General features: G+C 47.8%; 1 protein-coding gene across 2 annotated transcripts in view; it reads left to right on the forward strand.

Moving 5' to 3' along the window:
- LOC147112803 (neuroendocrine convertase 1-like) overlaps positions 1-20,058 on the forward strand; it is a 294,716-nt gene extending 274,658 nt beyond the window's left edge. For both annotated transcript variants that reach the window (XM_085996239.1, XM_085996240.1), the window contains exons 4-5: positions 18,680-18,788; positions 19,395-20,058. In XM_085996239.1, coding sequence (XP_085852365.1) covers positions 18,680-18,788; positions 19,395-19,405 — 120 coding nt within the window. In that variant the 3' untranslated portion in view covers positions 19,406-20,058. The remainder of the gene's footprint in view (positions 1-18,679; positions 18,789-19,394) is intronic.
- Positions 20,059-20,421: the final 363 nt, after the last annotated feature.

Consider the following 20,421-nt stretch of genomic DNA (forward strand, 5'->3'; position numbering starts at 1 on the left):
CACACACACACATACAAACCCAACCACTCACACAGACACACACACACACGTAAAACCCACCCACTCTCACACACACACCCACACACACACACACACGTAAAACCCACCCACTCACACAAAACCCACCCACTCACACAGACACTCACACACACACACACACATAGAAACATAGAAACATAGAAGATAGAAGCAGGAGTAGGCCATTCGGCCCTTCGAGCCTGCTCCGCCATTCAATGAGATCATGGCTGATCATCCAAATTCAGTACCCTGTCCCTGCCTTCTCCCCATATCCCTTGATCCCTTTAGCCTTAAGAAATATACCCAACTCCTTCTTGAATATATTTAATGAACTGGCCTCCACCGCCCTCTGTGGCAGAGAATTCCACAGGTTCACCACTCTCTGGGTGAAGAAATTCCTCCTCATTTCAGTCCTAAATGGCTTACCCCTTATCCTTAGACTATGACCCCTGGTTCTGGACTCCCCGGCCATCAGAAACATCCTTCCTGCATCTATAATAATAATAATAATAATAATCAACTTTATTGTCATTGTTAGTGCACAAGTGCAGTACAACGAAATGTAGGCTTGCGGCTCCTGAGAGTGTACATTTTGATTAAGACATTTAACATTCAACATTCATTTGGCTTGTAATACATAAACATAAACATAATAAAGTGCATTGGCAGATGTGCAGGCTTTAGAGTTTATTTGTAGAGTTCAGTAGGATGACAGCCCTGGGAAAGAAGCTGTTCCTAAATCTGGTCGTTTGGGTGCGAATGCATCTGTAGCGTCTTCCAGATGGCAGGGGGGCGAACAAACTGTGGCTGGGGTGGGTAGGGTCTTTGATGATGGTCAGTGACCTCCGTAAACAGCGTTTCTGGTAGATGTTCTCTATGGTCGGTAGCCGGGTGCCGGTAATGCATTGGGCAGTTTTGACTACCCGCTGCAGGGCTTTCCGGTCATAGGAGCTACAGCTGCCATACCACACTGTGATACAGTTCGTCAGGATGCTCTCTATTGTGCAGCGGTAAAAGTTAGGATCAGGGGTGACAGGTTACATCCCTTCAGCCTCCTTAGGAAATATAGGCGCTGCTGGGCCTTCTTCACCAAAGAGGAGGTGTTGAGGGACCAGGAGAGGTCTTCCGTGATGTGGACTCTGAGGAACTTAACGCTGTCCACCCTTTCCACCACAGCCCCATGGACGTGGATGGGGGTGTGACTTCCGCCTTTAGACTTCCTGAAGTCCACAATGATTTCCTTGGTTTTCTTGATGTTAAGGGCCAGGTTGTTATCGGCGCACCACTTCACGAGATGCTGGACCTCCTCCCTGTAGGCTGACTCATCATTGTTGGTGATCTGGCCTACTACCGTGGTATCATCCGCAAACTTGATGATGGTGTTGGAACCATGAACAGCCACACAGTCATGGGTGAAGAGGGAGTAGAGGAGGGGGCTCAGCACACAACCTTGTGGGGCCCCCGTGTTCAGGGTCGCGGGGGGGGGAGGTGTGGTTACCTAATTTGACAGACTGGGGTTTGTTAGTTAGGAAGTCCAGGGTCCAGTTGCAAAGGGAAGTGTTCAGGCCAAGAGTGTGGAGTTTGGTGGCCAGCTTGTTGGGGACGATAGTGTTGAATGCTGAGCTGTAGTCTATGAACAGCATTCTGATGTAGGTCTCTTTACCGTCTAAGTGATTCAATGCAGAATGTAGAGCAGTTGTGATTGCATCCTCCGTTGATCTGTTTGCACGATAGGCAAACTGGTGTTGGTCAAGAGAGGCGGGAACACTGGCTTTGATGTGAGCCAGGACCAGTCTCTCGAAACACTTCATTATGATGGGTGTGAGTGCGACAGGTCGATAGTCGTTCAGACACGTCACAGCCGTTTGCTTTGGCACAGGAATAATGGTAGCGGTCTTGAAGCATGTAGGGACTACTGCCTGGGCCAATGACAGATTGAAGATGGTGGTGAAGACATCAGCCAGCTGATCAGCACATTCTTTGAGTACCCGTCCAGGGATGCTGTCAGGTCCAGCAGCCTTACGTGTGTTCACTCCGCGTAGAACACCCCTTACGTCGGAGGTCGACAGAGTGAGCACCTGGTCTTCCGGGGGTGGCAAGGCTTTGGTAGCCGGCTCCCTGTTGTCCCTGTCAAAGCGAGCGTAGAAGTTGTTAAGCTCCTCCGGAAGGGAGGCTTCGCTAACCGGGGGGCTGGTGTTTTTACTCTTGTAGTCAGTGATGGACTGGATGCCTTGCCACATGGGCCGGGGGTCCGAGTTGTTGTGGAAATGAGCCTCAATCCGCAGTGTCTGTTTCCTTTTGGCAGTCCTGATAACCTTTTTTAGGTTGGTCCTAGCTGCACTGTAAGCCGCCGCGTCGCCAGATTTAAATGCTACGTCGCGTCCTTTCAACAGCGAGCGGACCTGCCCGTTCATCCAGGGTTTCTGGTTGGGGTATGTCCTGATATTTTTATGGGTCGTGACGACCTCGACGCAACTGTTGATGTAGAATAGCACTGTGGATGCGTATTCCTCGATGTCATTATGGGCAAACATGCTCCAATCAGTGCGTTCAAAGCAATCCTGAAGCTCCGAGACTGCCCCCTCTGGCCATACTAACACTGATCTTACTGATGTTTTCACTCTTTTAATGAGCGGTTTGTATGCCGGGGCTAGAAACAGGGAGAGGTGGTCAGACTTCCCAAGGTGGGGGCAGGGAATGGCCTTATAAGCATCTACAATGCTCATGTAGACTTGATCCAGTGTGTTCTCCCCTCTTGTGGGGCAGGAAACATTCTGGTGGAATTTCGGGAGTACAGATTTTAGGTTTATGTGATTGAAGTCCCCCGCGACGATAAAAGCTCCGTCTGGGTGCGCAGTTTGTTGTTCGCTGATGGCCCTGTAGAGGTCCTTCAGTGCTAGTTTGGCATTAGCGTGTGGTGGGATGTAGACCGCAGTGATGATAACAGCCGTGAATTCCCGAGGCAGGTAGAAGGGTCTGCACCTTACCATGAGGAATTCCAAATCAGCCGAAAAGGATCTATCGATTATGTCCGTGTTAGTGCACCAGGCATTGTTAGTGTAAATGCACAAACCGCCTCCCTTGCTCTTTGATGCGCTATCAATTACTCATAAAAGACTGAGAGTTAAGAGAGTAACTAAAGGCTTTTATTAGCAAAGAACAGAGCATGCCTCTCGTGGTTGACTGGGTTCCAAGAAGGCAGGGGGCTGCAGGTCAATCACCTTTATACCTGGGCCTGTGTGGGTGGAGCCAGCCGAGACATGTTGAGGCATGCATAGGTACAACAGTGTGTAACAACAACAACAACAGTGGTTTACCACATTCACCCCTTGTTTAAAATTGAGTCCGGCGGGGTGAAGTGTACTAAAGGTTCGTGTAAGTAAGTCTATCAGGTGGCCTTGTATGCCGTCCTGATCGTCGTGGTGGCGGCGGTGATGGTGCAGCATCCAACATTGAGTCTGGCGTCTCATTGAGTGGTTGGGTGGTCAATGATGGGTCCTGGGGCTGCGGCATGCCGTCTAGCGGGGTTGGGTTGTGGGTAGTGGTGGATGGCAATGGCAGTGTTTCAGGGGCACCCAAAGGTGCGAGATCTCGTGTGGGGGCTGTGTCCTCCCGCCCGTCCGGGTACGCTACGTAAGCATACTGGGGGTAGGCGTGGGTAGTGGTGGATGGTGAGGGGGGTGTTTCGGGAGCACCCGAAGGTGCGAGGTCTCGTATGGAGACTGTGTCCTCCCGCCCGTCCGGGTACACCACATAAGCATACTGAGGGTTGGCATGGAGGAGGCTCACCCTCTCGACCAGGGGGTCCGTCTTATGGGACCTCACGTGCTTCCGCAGTAGGATGGGTCCTGGAGAAGTCAGCCATGTCGGTAACGAGGTCCCCGATGTGGACTTCCTGGGGAAGGAGAACATTCTCTCGTGAGGGGTAGCATTGGTGGCTGTACAGAGCAGTGACCGAATGGAATGGAGCGCCGCAGGGAGGACTTCCTGCCAGCGAGAGGTCGGGAGGCCCTTAGATTTCAAGTTTAAAAGGACTGCCTTCCAGACCGTCGCATTCTCCCTTTCCACCTGGCCATTCCCCCGGGGGTTGTAGCTGGTGGTCCTGCTTGTAGCGATACCTCTCGAGAGCAGGTACTGCCAGAGTTCGTCGCTCATAAAGGATGAGCCCCTGTCGCTATGAATATAGCTAGGGAAACCGAACAAGGCGAAGAGGTCATTCAGACATTTAATGACCGTGGTACTGGTCATGTCTGAGCAAGGGATGGCAAATGGGAAACGGGAGTACTCATCAATTATGTTGAGGAAGTACACATTGCGGTCGGAGGAGGGGAGGGGCCCTTTAAAATCGACGCTCAGCCGTTCAAAGGGGCGCGTGGCTTTGATCAGGCTTGCTCTGTCTGGCCTATAAAAATGCGGTTTGCACTCGGCACAGATTTGGCAGTTCCTGGTCATGGTCCTGACCTCCTCGATGGAGTAGGGCAGGTTATGGGATTTGATGAAGTGAAAAAACCTGGTGACCCCCGGGTGGCAGAGGTCATTGTGGAGGGTCTTCAGTCTATCGACCTGCGCGTTGGCGCATGTACCACGTGATAGGGCATCTGGGGGTCATTGAGTTTCCCGGGCCGGTACAAGATATCGTAATTGTAGGTGGAGAGTTCGATTCTCCACCTCAAGATCTTGTCGTTCTTGATTTTGCCCCTCTGCTTATTATTAAACATAAAAGCTACTGAACGCTGGTCAGTGAGCAGGGTAAATCGTTTTCCGGCCAGGTAATGCCTCCAATGTCGCACAGCTTCCACAATGGCCTGGGCCTCCTTTTCGACAGAGGAGTGTCGAATCTCGGGGCCCTGGAGGGTCCTTGAGAAAAAGGCCACGGGTCTCCCCGCCTGGTTAAGGGTTGCAGCTAGGGCAAAGTCGGAAGCGTCGCTCTCCACTTGGAAAGGGATGGACTCATCCACTGCGTGCATTGTGGCCTTCGCAATATCTCCTTTTATGAGAGTGAAGGCTGCACAGGCCTCTGCTGTCAGGGGGAAGGAGGTGGACTTGATGAGGGGTCTGGCTTTGTCCGCATAGTTCGGCACCCACTGAGCATAGTACGAGAAAAACCCTAGGCATCTCTTCAGTGCTTTTTGGCAGTGGGGGAGGGGGAGCTCCATAAGGGGGCGCATCCTGTCGGGGTCGGGGCCGATGATTCCGTTCTCCACTACACAGCCAAGAATGGCAAGGCGCTTGGTACGAAACATACATTTGTCCTTGTTGTATGTTAGGTTCAGCCGCTGGGCCGTACGGAGGAATTTCTCTAGATTAACATCATGGTCCTGCTGGTCGCGGCCGCAGATGGTGACGTTGTCTAGATAGGGGAAAGTGGCCTGGAGCGCGTTCTGGTCGACCATCCGGTCCATCTCCCGTTGGAAGACTGAAACCCCGTTGGTGACGCCGAAGGGAACTCTGAGGAAGTGGTAGAGACGACCGTCAGCTTCAAAAGCTGTGTACTGGCGGTCCTCAGCCCTGATGGGGAGCTGGTGGTATGCCGACTTCAGATCAATCGTCGAGAACCCCCGGTATTGTGCTATCTGATTGACCATGTCAGATATGCGGGGGAGTGGGTATGCATCTAGCTGGGTGTAGCGATTGATCGTCTGGCTGTAGTCAATAACTAGGCGCTGTTTTTCGCCAGTCTTCACTACCACCACTTGTGCTCGCCATGGGCTGGTGCTACTTTCAATAATCCCTTCCTTCAGGAGTCTTGCTACCTCGGATTTAATGAAGCTCCTATCCCCGGCACTGTAACGCCTGCTTTTGGTAGCGATGGGCTTACAGTCGCGGGTGAGGTTAGCGAACAAGGAGGGGGGGGGGGACTTTAAGGGTGGAGAGGCTGCAAATGGTGCGCGGCGGGCGATTTAAAAGCTGCTGGCTGCAGACTGTGAGTGGGGGGAGGGGTCCGTCGTACGCTAATGTGACACTCTTAAGGTTGCACTGAAAATCCAACCCCAGTAGAACGGCAGCGCAAAGATGGGGCAGGACCAGGAGTTTAAAATTTTTGTATTCTGTGCCCCTTACTGAAAGGGTCACGACACAGTAGCCACCGACGTCCGCTGACTGGGCTTTGGAAGCCAAAGAGATCCGATGTCGCGTCGGCAGGACCGGGAGAGAGTAACTCCGCACCGTGTCGGGGTGGATAAAGCTTTCCGTGCTCCCGCTGTCAAAAAGGCAGGTAGTGGCGCGGCCGTTTACCTTAATGTCCATCATGGACCTGGACAGTTGATGAGGGAGAGATTGGTCCAGCGTCACGGAGGCCAGCGTATGGTCGAGCGAGTCGATGTGGTCGTCAGATGAGGCGGTGGTTGAGTCCGGGTCCCCCGTGGTTGAAGTTGGAGACGTCCGAGATGGTGGACAAAATGGCGGCGCCCATGGTCCCGATCCCCACGCGGCTGGGGGAGCCCAAGATGGGGGACAAGATGGCTGCCCCCACGGTTCGCACGCGGCGCTGCTGGCGTTAGCGGTTTTACCTTTGCAGGCGCTGACATAGTGTCCTTTCTTCCCGCAGCCGGAGCAGGTAGCGTTTCTCGCTGGGCAGCGTGCTCTGGGGTGTTTTGCCTGGCCACAAAAATAACATTTCTGTGCCTTGGACATCGCGGCAGCAGTTGAAGGTGGCGGTCCCATGACCCAAGGTTGTGGCGTCCACGTTGCGGAGCGGTTAGGGGAGAAGGCGTCCATATTCCTGTGGGCCGCGTCGAGCAAGAGCGCGAGGGACACTGCCTTTCTCAGGTCCATTTCTCCCTTTTCCAACAGTCTCTGCCGGGAGTAGTCGGACCTTAGACCCGCAACGAAAGCATCTCGGATCAGTCCCTCCGTGTGTGCTGCGGCTGATGCTTCTTTGCAGTCGCAGTCTCGGCCGAGTATCCGTAGTGCCCGTAGGAAGACCTCCACCGATTCCCCGGGCTGCTGTCTGCGGGATCTTAAGAGGTGCCGGGCATAGACCGTATTTACCGGGCGTGCGTATTGCCCTTTTAGCAGACCGATAGCCGCTGCGTAGGTCGTCGCGTCCTGGATTATTGTATAAACTTGGTGGCTCACCTTTGAGGCCAGGATTTCCAACTTGTTTTCGTCCAGGGTCACAGTTGAGGCTTGCAGGTAGGCCTCGAAGCAATGCAGCCAATGCGTGAATTTGGTAGCCGAACCCGCCTCTTGGGGGTCTAGGTCCAGGCATGTTGGTCTGAGGGCTCGCAGCAGCTCCTGTTGCTCAGCGTTTGGTGCAGCAGTCTGCTGTTCAGCGTTTGGTGCAGCAGCCTGCTGTTCAGCAAATGTCGACATTTTGTTTTTGCTAATAAAATTGATGCGCTATCAATTACTCATAAAAGACTGAGAGTTAAGAGAGTAACTAAAAGCTTTTATGAGCAAAGAACAGAGCATGCCTCTCGTGGTTGACTGGGTTCCAAGAAGGCAGGGGGCTGCAGGTCAATCACCTTTATACCTGGGCCTGTGTGGGTGGAGCCAGCAGAGACATGTTGAGGCATGCATAGGTACAACAGTGTGTAACAACAACAACAACAACCAGTGGTTTACCACACTCTTACCGGAGTCTGCAGTTCTGTCGGCGCGGAAGACCGTGCGTCCTTCTAGCTGAATGGTGGTGTCAGGGATGCCGTTGTTCAACCAGGTCTCTGTGAAGATCATGGCACAGCATTCCTAGTCTGTCCAGGCCTGACAGAATTTTATAGGTTTTGATGAGATCCCCTCTCAATCTTCTAAACTCCAGTGAGTATAAGCCCAATCGACACAATCCCTCCTCATACGTCATTCCTGCCATCCCAGGTATCAGCCTGGTGAATCTTTGCTGCACTCCTTCCATGGCAAGAACGTCCTTCGTCAGATAAGGCGACCAAAACTGCACACAATACTCAAGGTGCGGTCTCACCAAGGCCCTGTACAACTGCAACAAGACATCCTTGTTACTGTACTTGAACCCTCTTGCTACGAAGGCCAACATACCATTTGCCTTCTTAACCGCCTGCTGCACCTGCATGCTTACCTTCAGCGACTGGTGCACAAGAACACCCAGGTCTCTTTGCACTTCCCCTTCTCCCAATCTATTGCCATTCAAAAAATAATCTGCCTTCCTGTTTTTGCCACCAAAGTGGATAACCTCACATTTATCCAAATTATAGTGCATTTGCCATGTTTCTGCCCAATCACCCAACCTGTCCAAATCGTACTGGAGCTTTACGACATCCTCCTCACAGCACACCCTCCCACCCAGCTTTGTGTCGTCTGCAAATTTGGAGATATTACATCCAATTCCCTCATCCAGATCATTAATATATATTGTGAACAGCTGGGGTCCTAGGACCAATCCTTGTGGTACCCCACTAGTCACTGCCTGCCACTCGGAAAACGACCCGTTTATTCCAACTCTTTGCTTTCTGTCCGCCAACCAGTTCTCTATCCAAGTCAATACCTTGCCCCCAATCCCATGTGCCTTAATTTTGCATGCTAATCTCTTATGCGGGACCTTATCGAAAGCCTTCTGAAAGTCCAAATACACCAAATCCACTGGTTCTCCCTTATCTATTTTACCAGTTACATCCTCAAAAAATTCCAGTAGATTAGTCATAGAAACATAGAAGATAGGAGCAGGAGTAGGCCATTCAGCCCTTCGAGCCTGCTCCGCCATTCAACGAAATCATGGCTGATCATCCAAACCCTAGCACCCGGTCCCTACACCGACAGCCATCCCACCCAAGCCCTATCCCCATAACCCCGTAACCCCACGTATTTAATCCCCCCTAACACTAAGGGTCAATTTTTTTTTTTAATCATGGTCAATCAACCTAACCCGCACATCTTTGGACTGTGGGAGGAAACCGGAGCACCCGGAGGAAACCCACACAAACACGGGGAGAATGTGCAAACTCCACACAGACAGTCACCCGAGGCCAGATTTGAACCCGGGTCCCTGGCGCTGTGAAGCAACAGTGCTAACCACTATGCCACCGTGCTGCCCTTTTGTAAATCCATGTTGACTTTGTCCGATCCTGTCACTGCTTTCCAAGTGCTCTGCTATTACATCTTTTATAATGGACTCTAGCATTTTCCCCACTACCGATGTCATGCTTACCGGTCTATAATTCCCCGCTTTTTCTCTACCACCTTTTTTGAATAGTGGGGTAACATTAGCTACCCTCCAATACATGGGTACTTTTCCAGAGTCTATCGAGTTCTGGAAGATGACCAGCAATGCATCTACTATTTCTAGGGCCACTTCCTTAAGTACCCTAGGATGTAGATTATCAGGCCCTGGGGATTTATCGGCCTTCAGTCCCATCAATTTTCCTAACACCATTTTCCTACAAATACTGATTTCTTTCAGTTCCACCCTTTCATCAGACCCTATGTTCCCCGGCATCTCTGGGAGGCTATTTGTGTCCTCCTTTGTGAAGACAGAACCAAAATAGGTATTTAATTGGTCTGCCATTTCTTTGTTCCCCATTATAAATTCCCCTGATTCTGATTGCAAGGGACCTACGCTTGACTTCACCAATCTTTTTCTCTTCACATATCTATAAAAGCTTTTATAGTCAGTTTTTATGTTCCCTGAAAGCTTACTCTCATATTCTATTTTCCCTTTCTTAATTAATCCCTTTGTCCTCCTTGTTGAATCCTAAACTGCTCCCAATCCTCAGGTTTACTGCTTTTTCTGGCCAATTTATATGTCCGCTCCTTGGATCTTACGCTATCCCTAATTTCCCTTGTTAGCCACGGTTGAGTCACCTTTTTCGTTTTATTTTTATGCCAAACTGGGATGAACAAATTCTGTAGTTCATCCATTCGGTCTTTGAATGTTTGCCATTGCCTATCCACCATCAACCCTTTGAGTGACATTCCCCAATCAATCCTACCCAACTCGCTCCTCAGACCATCGTAGTTTCCTTTATTTAAATTGAAGACCCTAGTCTCTGAGTCAACTGCTTAATTCTCCATCTTAATGAAGAATTCGATCATATTATGATCGCTCCGACCCAAGGGGCTTCGTACAACAAGATTGCTAATTAATCCTTTCTCATTACATAATACCCAGTCTAAGATGGCCTGATCTCTGGTTGGTTCCTCGACATATTGGTCCAGGAAACCATCCTGTAAACACTCCAGGAATTCCTCCTCCATAGTATTGTTACTAATTTGGTTAGCCCAATCTATATGTAGATTAAAGTCACCCATGATGATTGCTGTGCCCTTATTGCACGCTTCTTTAATTTCCCTTTTAATGCCATCCCCAACCTTCGCCTTACTGTTTGGAGGTCTATATACCACTCCCACTAACGTTTTCTCCCCCTTAGTATTTCTCAATTCTACCCATACAGATTCCACATCATCAGAGCTAATATCCTTCATTACAATTGTGTTAATCCCTTCTTTAACCAGTAATGCTACCACACCTCCCTTTCCTTTTTGCCTATCTTTCCTGAATATCGAATACCCCTGGATGTTGAGTTCCCAGCCTTGGCCATCCTTGAGCCACGTTTCCGTAATCCCAACCAAATCATATTCATTTACCTCTATTTGTGCAGCCAATTCATCCACCTTATTACGAATGCTCCTCGCATTAAGACACAAAGCCTTCAGGTTTGTTTTTTTAACGCTCTTAGACCTATTAGAATTATTATTTACTGTGGCCACGTTTGATTTAAACCATTGATTTCTCTGACTGCCACTTTTGTTTTTCTCCTTCCTATCTTTTGCTTTTATCCTTGTTTCCCTTTCCTCTGTCTCACTGCTCAGGTTCCCAACCCCCTGCCATTTTAGTTTAAACCCTCCCCCAGATCACTAGCAAACACTCCCCCTAGGACATCGGTTCCAGCCCTGCCCAGGTGCAAACCGTTCGGTTTGAACTGGTCCCACCTCCCCCAGAACCGGTTCCAATGTCCCAGGAACTTGAATCCCTCCCCCTTGCACCATTCCTCTAGCCACGTATTCATCTGAAATATCCTTCTATTTCTACTCTGACTAGCACGTGGCACTGGTAGCAATCCTGAGATTACTACCTTTGAGGTCCTATTTTTTAATTTACCTCCTAACTCCGTATATTCCGCTTTTAGGACCTCATCCCACTTTTTACCTATATCGTTGGTGCCTATATGCACCACGACAACTGGCTGTTCACCCTCCCCTTCCAAGATGTTCTGCAGCCGCTCTGAGACATACTTGACCCTTGCACCAGGGAGGCAACACACCATCCTGGAGTCTCGTTTGCGGCCACAGAAACACCTATCTATTCCCCTTACAATAGAATCCCCTATTACTATAGCTCTCCCACTCTTTTTCCTCCTGTGCTGTGCAGCAGAGCCACCCCTGGTGCCAGAAAGTTGGCTGCTGCTGCTTTCCTCTGATAAGCCATCCCCCCCCAACAGCACTCAAAGTGGTGTATCTGTTTGAGAGGGGGATGGCCACAGGGGACCCCTGCACTACCTGCCTGCGCCTAGTACTCCACCTGTTGGTCACCCATTCCCTTTCTTTTCTGTCCAACCTGTACCTGCACTGTGTCCAACTCTGTAAACGTGCTATTCACGACGTCCTGAGCATCGCGAATGCTCCAGTATGCATCCAATCACAGCTCCAGTGCCGCAATGCGGTCTGTCAGTAGCTGCAGCTGGATGCACTTCCTACACATATAGTTGTCAAGGACACAGGAAGTGTCCCTGAGTTCCCACATATCGCAGGAGGAGCATACCACATGGCCGGGCTGTCCTGCCATGACTTACCCTTTAATTAATTGAATTTAAATTAAATCAATCAATCCCACTAATTACACTACAATTAAATGGTTTACCAACAGTCCCCGCTACACCAGAGAGACCTTAGTAACTATAAACCATGGAGTTACAGTTTAAAAAAGAGAAATACTCACCAACCAATCACTTACCTGCTTCCTGGTGATGTCACACTTTGATTACTTTTTACCTTTCTCCCCCGCTGCTGAATTGGTAAGCCTCGCTGCTGCCACCGCTTTTATACTGCCGCCGCTCCTCGCTCCTCACCCAGGTCCGTCGTTCTGGTCGGGCCTCGCTGCTGCCGCCACTTTTAAACTGCCACCGCTCCTCGCTCCTCACCCAGGTCCGTCGCTCTGGTCGGGCCTCGCTGCTGCCGCCGCTTTTAAACTGCCGCCGCTCCTCGCTCCTCACCCAGGTCCGTTGCACAAATCCACCCACACACACAAACCCCCCTAAACCACACAGACACACACACAAACCCACCCACCCACACACACACACCCGCACACACCCACAGACCCACACACAAACCCACCCACACACACACCCACACACAAACCCACCCACACACACACCCACCCACACAAACGCACCCACAGACCCACACACCCACCCACACACACACCCACCCACACACATAAACGCACCCACAGACCCACACACACACCCACCCATACCCACACCCAACCCCACACACACACACCCACACACACCCACAGACCCACCCACACAAACCCACCCACACAAACCCACCCACACCCCCCCCACACACCCACACACAAATCCACACACACACAAGCACCCATACACCCACACACAAACCCACCCACACACAAACCCACCCACACACAAACCCACCCACACACACACACCCACACACTAACCCACACACACACCCACACCCACACCCAACCCCACACCCACCCACACAAACCCACCCACACAAACCCACCCACACAACCCACCCACACACCCCCCCCCACACACCCACACACAAACCCACCCACACCCCCCCCACACACCCACACACAAATCCACACACACACAAGCACCCATACACCCACACACAAACCCACCCACACACAAACCCACCCACACACAAACCCACCCACACACAAACCCACCCACACACACACACACACCCACACACACACACACCCACAAACCCACCCACACACAAACCCACCCACACACAAACCCACCCACACACACACCCACAAACCCACCCACACACTAACCCACCAACACACAAACCCACCCACATACCCACACACACACAGACACACCCACACACACAAACCCACCCACACACACACAAACACACACAGACACCCACAAACCCACCCACACACACTGATACTATAATTATTTGTTTCCCTTTTTTCCCTCTAGTATATTCATCATTAGGTTCCCTTGGGCTGCCTAATACCTATTTGCAGTAGCACTATTCATCCGGTGAGACCTTTATTTCTGTCACATTGCTTTGCTTTTTCCCCCCTCAGAAGCATTAACCTCCCACTGTGTGATGTTTGATTTTTTTAGTTCCGTTTTTAAGGTGCCTGGTTACACTTGCAACTCTATACTTTTAAAATAAAGTGTTCTCACTGCAGAGTGTCCTTTTTATTGCATTATTTATTATTTTTAATTTTTTTTAATTTATATATTTGTGTATCTTGGATCTGTGGCCTTAATGTTACTGTTACTCATCCAAGTACTCACCCCGCCATCATGCTCTTTATATCTTTTAACTGGGATCAAGTGCCGTTTTAAGTTAGGCCTGTTTGAGTTTAACAAATACTGGAGTATATTGCTATATTAGTTAAAATTGCTTTGGATTCTGATGAGCCTGGTGTTTTTAAAAAAAATACAAGCATTCACCGTGTGTGTGATGTCATTTTCCATGTCCCAGCATTATGTTGTACAGAGGATAAATTGACCTTTTACTCATGAAAGGGTGGCCTGGGAGCACAGGAAACATAAAACTGGTCTTTAGTTGAGACTCCAGGTGTAAATTTGCAAACTCTGCACTTTGTCCACTGCACAGATTGGAAATCTGGGCATGCTTTTCCTACCATTTAAATTAATGGTAAAACATTCAGTGCAGCAGGCACCTGAATTTCTGATATGTACTCCCGGTGGGTGAGCTCCTCGCTGGAAGTAGGAAGTCGGGAAATTAAATCCTTTCTGTGTTCATATTCCCTTGCAGCTTACTTGTGATGGTGGACCTAATGAATCTGTGCCCCTGGTGGTCTAATGGACACCAAGCTTTATATCAATGTAGTGGGGGCGGGGTGGTGGCAGTGAGGGTTTAAGGGTCTCTGTTCCTTCGCAGTTGAGGAATGCGACTGTGTTCTTTGGCATTTAGATGGATGGAAGATGGGAAATGGGCTTTTTTTTAATTCATTCATGGGATGTGGGCATCAGAATTTATTGCCCATCCCTAATTACCCTTGAGAAGGTGGTGGTAAACCACCTTCTTGAACCACTGCAGTCTGTGTGGTGAAGGTATTATTATTGTTTTTTGGAGTGGTTTGGTATAACTGAGTGGCTTGCTAGGCCATTTTAGAGGGCAGTTAAGAGTCAACCACATTGCTGTGGGTCTGGAGTCACATATCGGCCAGACCAGATAAGGACGGCAGATTTCCTTCCCTGAAGGACATTAGTGAACCAGATGGGTTTTTACGACAATCCAGTAGTTTCATGGTCACCATTCCTGATATTCGGTTCTCTAGTAATCTGGTAGGGTTTATGTTTCCCTCTTTAGTGACAATCTAGTATGGAAGAAGTAATGGTTTGTATTCCCTGCTTGTCCAACTAGTCTCACAGAATAGACTGCTACTGGGATTAGTCTTCAGGTTTTGAAGAAATCTTTGTGGAAGTTGGAATTCTGCCAGGTTTCTTGCCACTTCCAGGAGCGTTCAGTAGTCTCAGTGCAGTGCTGAATGCTGTCCACAGAAGAACATTATCCTCCTCTGCAAATGCAGGTTTAGAGGAAAATAATTTGTTGTCGAATAGAGGAAAAATTTGCAATCAGCTGTTTTAAAATTCATTTCAGCTTTTGTTCTTTTTTATAATTGCCATGAAAGCAGCTAAAACTAGGCTTTGTTTAAGGCTTTGTTTAAGTAAAATCATCCATTAAAAAAATGGATTGGAATGTGCATCAATGCTTAGTAGGAAGATCCACTGCCAGTCATATAACCTGTGTAATAAATCTACACAGTCATATAGTCAATTCCCGATAAATACATATCTGACTCAAATATAGAATTCTGGTGCATCAAATCGCTTCTTTTTCATTCTTATTAGATAGAATTGATGTTAAAAGCGTGGACATCTCTGTGTAGTGCTATGTATTTGCACATTTTATTTTTAACCACAGTACCTGAGTTCAAATCCAGCTCAGACTAACTGGGTGAAAGTGTCCCCTCTCTGATTGTGAGGTATCTTAGTGAAATAAGCTTGCGACGTCTCCATCCAGTTCCGAGTGGACGAGTCCACAGCACAAAACTATCCTAATTCAATGCAATTGGCAGCCTTACTTGGAGAAGCAATAAGAATGGCTTGTGTGGGAAATGGAAATGTCACGCTGGTGCAGCAGAAGATGCTGATCTGACAGTAGTGTGGAGACAGTGTTGGGGGAAAGTCGATAGAAAATCTATGCCATACCTTCGGGAGCAAAAGTGTTCCAATCCATAGGACTGATATTCCTCACCTTGATGAACAAAAAGAAAAGAAAAATACTTCCAACAAAATAATAATTTAAATTTGAAAAAGGTTTATGCTCCTGCAGCTATCCACTGTAGTCTCTGAGTTGCAGCAGTGTTCAATTTGACAACATTGTGGCAGAGTTTTAGATTGCAATTTCTAGGAACTGGGCTTGCTTGAATCCTTCTATGTCGGCATGGATCCTCTCTGTGTAGTGCTGTGGAATTGCACATTTTCTTTTTAACCAACAGTATCTGAGTTCAAATAGCATTGCATTTTAAATACAAACTCCTAATTCAAGCACCAAAACATTTCTGATTGTGCTTAACATTAAAATCACTGAAACATAGCTGCTGTATTATCAGATTTCACTGGGTGACAGCAACATGGTTGAGGAGTTAAAGTTTGAAAAATATTTTGACATTTTGATTTATTTGTCATTTTTGGGGGACCAATGAAAAGCTTTGCTGAAACTTTCCTCGGAAGATTGAACAGTTGGGGTTGACTTCAGAATGCAGTGGATTGTACATAATCTCTGGGGAAAATGTGCACACTATTTATACAACGAGCTGATATTATAGACTGGAGTATTAATTAAGATGTAAAATCAACAGCAAAGTCAGGGCATAATAAAAACCAATTCTAATCACAATGACTGCCATTAAATTAAGGCCAGCCTTGAGTGTGGCAAAAATAATCCAAATAATTCTGCTACATTACAAGTCATCAATTGTTGCCTGGCTACAACTAGCTGAATCTACTGGGCTTTGATTGAACCATCAATGCTAAAATATTGCTAACCTGTTAAACCCATGTGGCAAAAAACGTCATTACTACCTGACAGCACTTTTACCTCAATTCACACATCATTTACATAGTGTTAGTTGGATTTTAAAATTACACCTTTAATTTTTTAGTTCTATTTCCCCCAAATATCCATAGTGTCCCACTAATGCTCCTACCAAGTATATTCCAGGACCTCAAATTTAATCTTTGCAACTTCAACACCAACATTAGAAGGTAAGTTGAACTGTTACAAAATGGCAGCACATTAACTCCAGTGATGATGAATCAATACAACATACAACTGCCTTCCGGCCGATATTCTGGTTTATGTGGCAGTTGTGATTATCTGAAATGCTAAACAAATGAACCCTGGATCCTTCATTCCCCCCCACATAGATTATCCTACTCTCAAATGCCAGATCTTTCCGTTATGGTGTGAATATAGCTTACCCAGCTTATAGCAGACATTTGCAGCATTTGACACAGCCTTACAGTACCAGATGGGATGGCATTGATAGCTTTTACCTAGATGTATTGTAGATACAGAGTACCTTCGAGCATTTGTGTCACAGTGATCTTTTGAATAAATAAACAATTTGCTTTTATATTTTTATAGCTGAACTTCTGCTTTTAACAATAACCTAACCCTTTTAAAAATGTATTTGTTCTCTCCCTCCACCTAAATCTACATCATCAACGTACAATAAACCATTGTTACCTCAGTTGCAGACATTCCTGTGTAGCCCCTCACTATAACTGAGGGAGTGAAGGTAATGTATGCCCAGGATATGTCGTAAGTAAATTCTTTACGGCTCAGTGAATTGTTCACGGTTTTGAAGAAATATGAGGGAAGATTTCCTCTGTTTGCTTTTTAAGGTGAAATTGTAAATGTAATTATAAAGAAGCCATTACAATTTCGCAACAAATACCAAACATAGGAAATCCCCCCACATCTGTTTCCCATCACATCTTGTATTGAATGGTATTAGTATTAAGAATCTAATGCTACAAGGAGCAATGAGAGCAAGGCAGAGGTGCAACAATGTTCAAAGACAGCGTGGGGTGGGGATATCAGGGCAATCCCAGTTTACACCCATGGAGCAAAGTGATGAGCAAGTGGCTTGTGCAACTATTTATAGTGACTACTGAGGAAATTAAAAGGTTTCTTGTATCTTTTTGGGTTGTTGTCAAAAGTGCTTGTGTAGTGCTCAAAGGTAGTTAGTTCAAAGGCAGTGCTGGTATCTTGGCGAAATTATCCCAGACTAGCAACATCTAGGAACTCTAAGAGATTTTGTCCCTATTCCCTGCAAAATGAAAGCTCTCTATCTCTCTCTCCCTCCATTTTCCCCTCTCAGTCTCATTCATCTTTCTTGACATCTGCTATTTTCTCTCTATCTCCTGTTCTTGCTCATTCACATTCTCTGGCCTAGAAATTCGGTGGGCTTTGCGCCCAGTTACAGCCCAAAGAGGGCTTCTGCGCCAGTAGGGGTGGTAGCGCTGATTTTGAGGGCCGCGGTAATGGCGGCGGTAGCCGGTAGCGCTGCGCCAGCACCGATGACGTCATCGGTGTGCGCAGTGCCCTGGTTCCGCCCCGCTACCGCCCCGACCCCCATCTTCAGTAGCGGCCGCCTCTTCCGTGGCGGCCGCTAACAACATCGGGAGACCGGGTCCTTACTGCAGCCTTAGTGGGGCGCTTTAAGGTGGAGGTGCGGCCGGCCGCTTTTTCGGCGGCCGCCTGCCCGCACCTCCTTCCCCGGCCTCCTCCACCCCCCCACCGCGGCATTGCCGGCTGGTTTCCGTGGAGCCCGGCACTTCTCCGTTGTGCCGGGCTCTTTTGCCGGCACTCGCGATCGGGGCTCCGGCCGTTGCAGGCACCTCCTCCTTAAGAGAAGGAGGAGGCCTGCAGTACCGCAGCCTGCCGCACCGCATCAGGTGGCGCAGCGGCAGCTAGAGCGCTGAAATTCAGTTTGAGCGCCCCAAGCGGGGGCGGGCACACCCTGGAATAGCGCCCGGTTCCGACTTGGGGCACTCAAACTGAATTTCTGACGGTCGCAACTGGCTCCGCGCCCAGCGCTAACTTTTGGGCGCTAGCCAGCTGGCGGGCCCAAACTGAATTTCTAGGCCTCTGTTTCTTATTTTTGATTTCTTCTATTCTACCGCGTTTGTTTAAAAAAAATACTTTCATATGTGAATTTCATCAATGACTGTAAGAACACTGTAAATAAAGGATGGCCTTGTGACTGTGTTTTATTCTGTACATTGTATTTTCAAATATTGCACACTACAAATGTACAGAGGATCAATTTTTTTGATACCGTCTTACAGCAGACAGTGTCTGACACAGTGGTGAAATGTTACAGTTTGACTTTTAGGTTGTAACTGTCGGGTCTGCTGTCTTTCAGTATAACCAAGGCCAGTATGGGAAACCCAAAAGATTTGACCTCAACGTCATGCCTGTCTGGAAGAGAAATATCACTGGAAGAGGGATTGTGGTTTCCATTATTGATGATGGTGAGTCCCCTCTTCTTTCAGGGTTATTCATTTTCAAGTGAGTGAACACAACATAATAGATGGAACTTGGGGCTGAGACTTTGAGAGGCTGAAGAAGCTGGGGTCGTTCTCCTTAGAGCAGAGAAGATTGAGAGGAGATTTGATAGGGGTGTTCAAAATCATGAGGGGTCTGGACAGAGTAGATAAAGAGAAACTGTTCCCATTGGCAGAAGGGTCAAAAACCAAAGGGCACAGATTTAAGGTGATTGGCAGAAGAACCAAATGCAACATGAGGAAAAACTTTTTTACGCAGCGAGTGGTTAGGATCTGGAATGCACTGCCTGAAAGGGTGGTGGAGACAGATTCAATCACAGCTTTCAAAAGGGAATTGGATAAGTACCTGAAGGAAAAAAAATTGCAGGCTACGGGGAAAGGGTGGTGGGGGAGTAGGACTAGCTGAAGTGCTCTTGCAGAGAGCTGGCACAGGCTCGACAGGCCGAATGGCCTCCTCCTGTGCTGTAACCATTCTATGATTCTATGAAATCAGGAACCAACATTTTCAATTGTTTTTCTTTAACAATTATAATTTTCATAATGTTCTTTAAGAGACTGTTGTACTATGTTTAGCAGGCCACTAACAGCCTGCTCAGAAAACTGTTGCAGAGTTATCAGGGCAAGTTCACACAGGTAGGTATAAGCAAGGGGTGCAGTGCTGATTACAGTTGTTTAGAGTGCTGAGCATGTGCCAGTTGCATGAGCATTACTGTGATGTGGCCCAACAAAAAAATAACATGATCTATCAATAACCATTCCCAAATGGCAGCAATGGCTTCGATTAAAAAAACATCCAGTATTGGCAATAACAACATTGAGAGATAAAATCAAACAAAAAGACACAGTGAGGTACTATAACGGATAATGGGTTGCTGAGGCATTTTTATTTAGTCCCCGAATAGAGTTCCAGATTCTCAAGATTTATGCAAGTACGCTGCAGTGAGTGGTAGCCTAGTAAATGAATCTCTTTTTTCCTTAATAGTTAATGCAATACTGCAAAATGATTCAGGCAGTTTCTGCATCGGAGCTACACCTTTGAATTAAGATATTCAGGACACTCCGTTCACAAGTAACAGCATTTTAAATTTCAGTCGCTGGAGAGACTCTGGAGAATTGACAGCACCCCGGGTGTGATTGGTGGGAGCCGATCGTCTAAAGCTGTACAGTGAGGTACTCACTGAAGAGACGTATGTTGCCACATGACTCACACCTGGATAGTATGTTATGTCAGTTGACTCCTACTAGGGTATGTCATATTTTAATTTTCCAGTGTGATATTGATTTATTTAGTGACTCTTGTGTATATCTAGAATATATTAAGGGCCTGAATTTGCTGAAGACTTGCACTGTAGTAATAGCCCATCCATGGACTGTGCCAATATTATGGTGCAGAAATTCCAGGAAATTATGGCGTGAGGGATTTCTGCCATTATATGCGCCACACCCTAATTTGCTGGGACTTTCGTGCTGTCCCACAGAGACCCTCAGCGAAAAAGTTGAACAGCTAATTATCATAGCCCCCCCCCATTAAAATCAATGGCGAGAATGCATTTGCTGAATTAACGCCACTGTGATTGCCACAGCCACTTAGACCATTACA

Source organism: Somniosus microcephalus, chromosome 9 (assembly GCF_052327205.1).
Source record: "Somniosus microcephalus isolate GS21.2 chromosome 9, FLI_Smic_1.0, whole genome shotgun sequence".
Taxonomy (NCBI): Eukaryota; Metazoa; Chordata; class Chondrichthyes; order Squaliformes; family Somniosidae; genus Somniosus; species Somniosus microcephalus.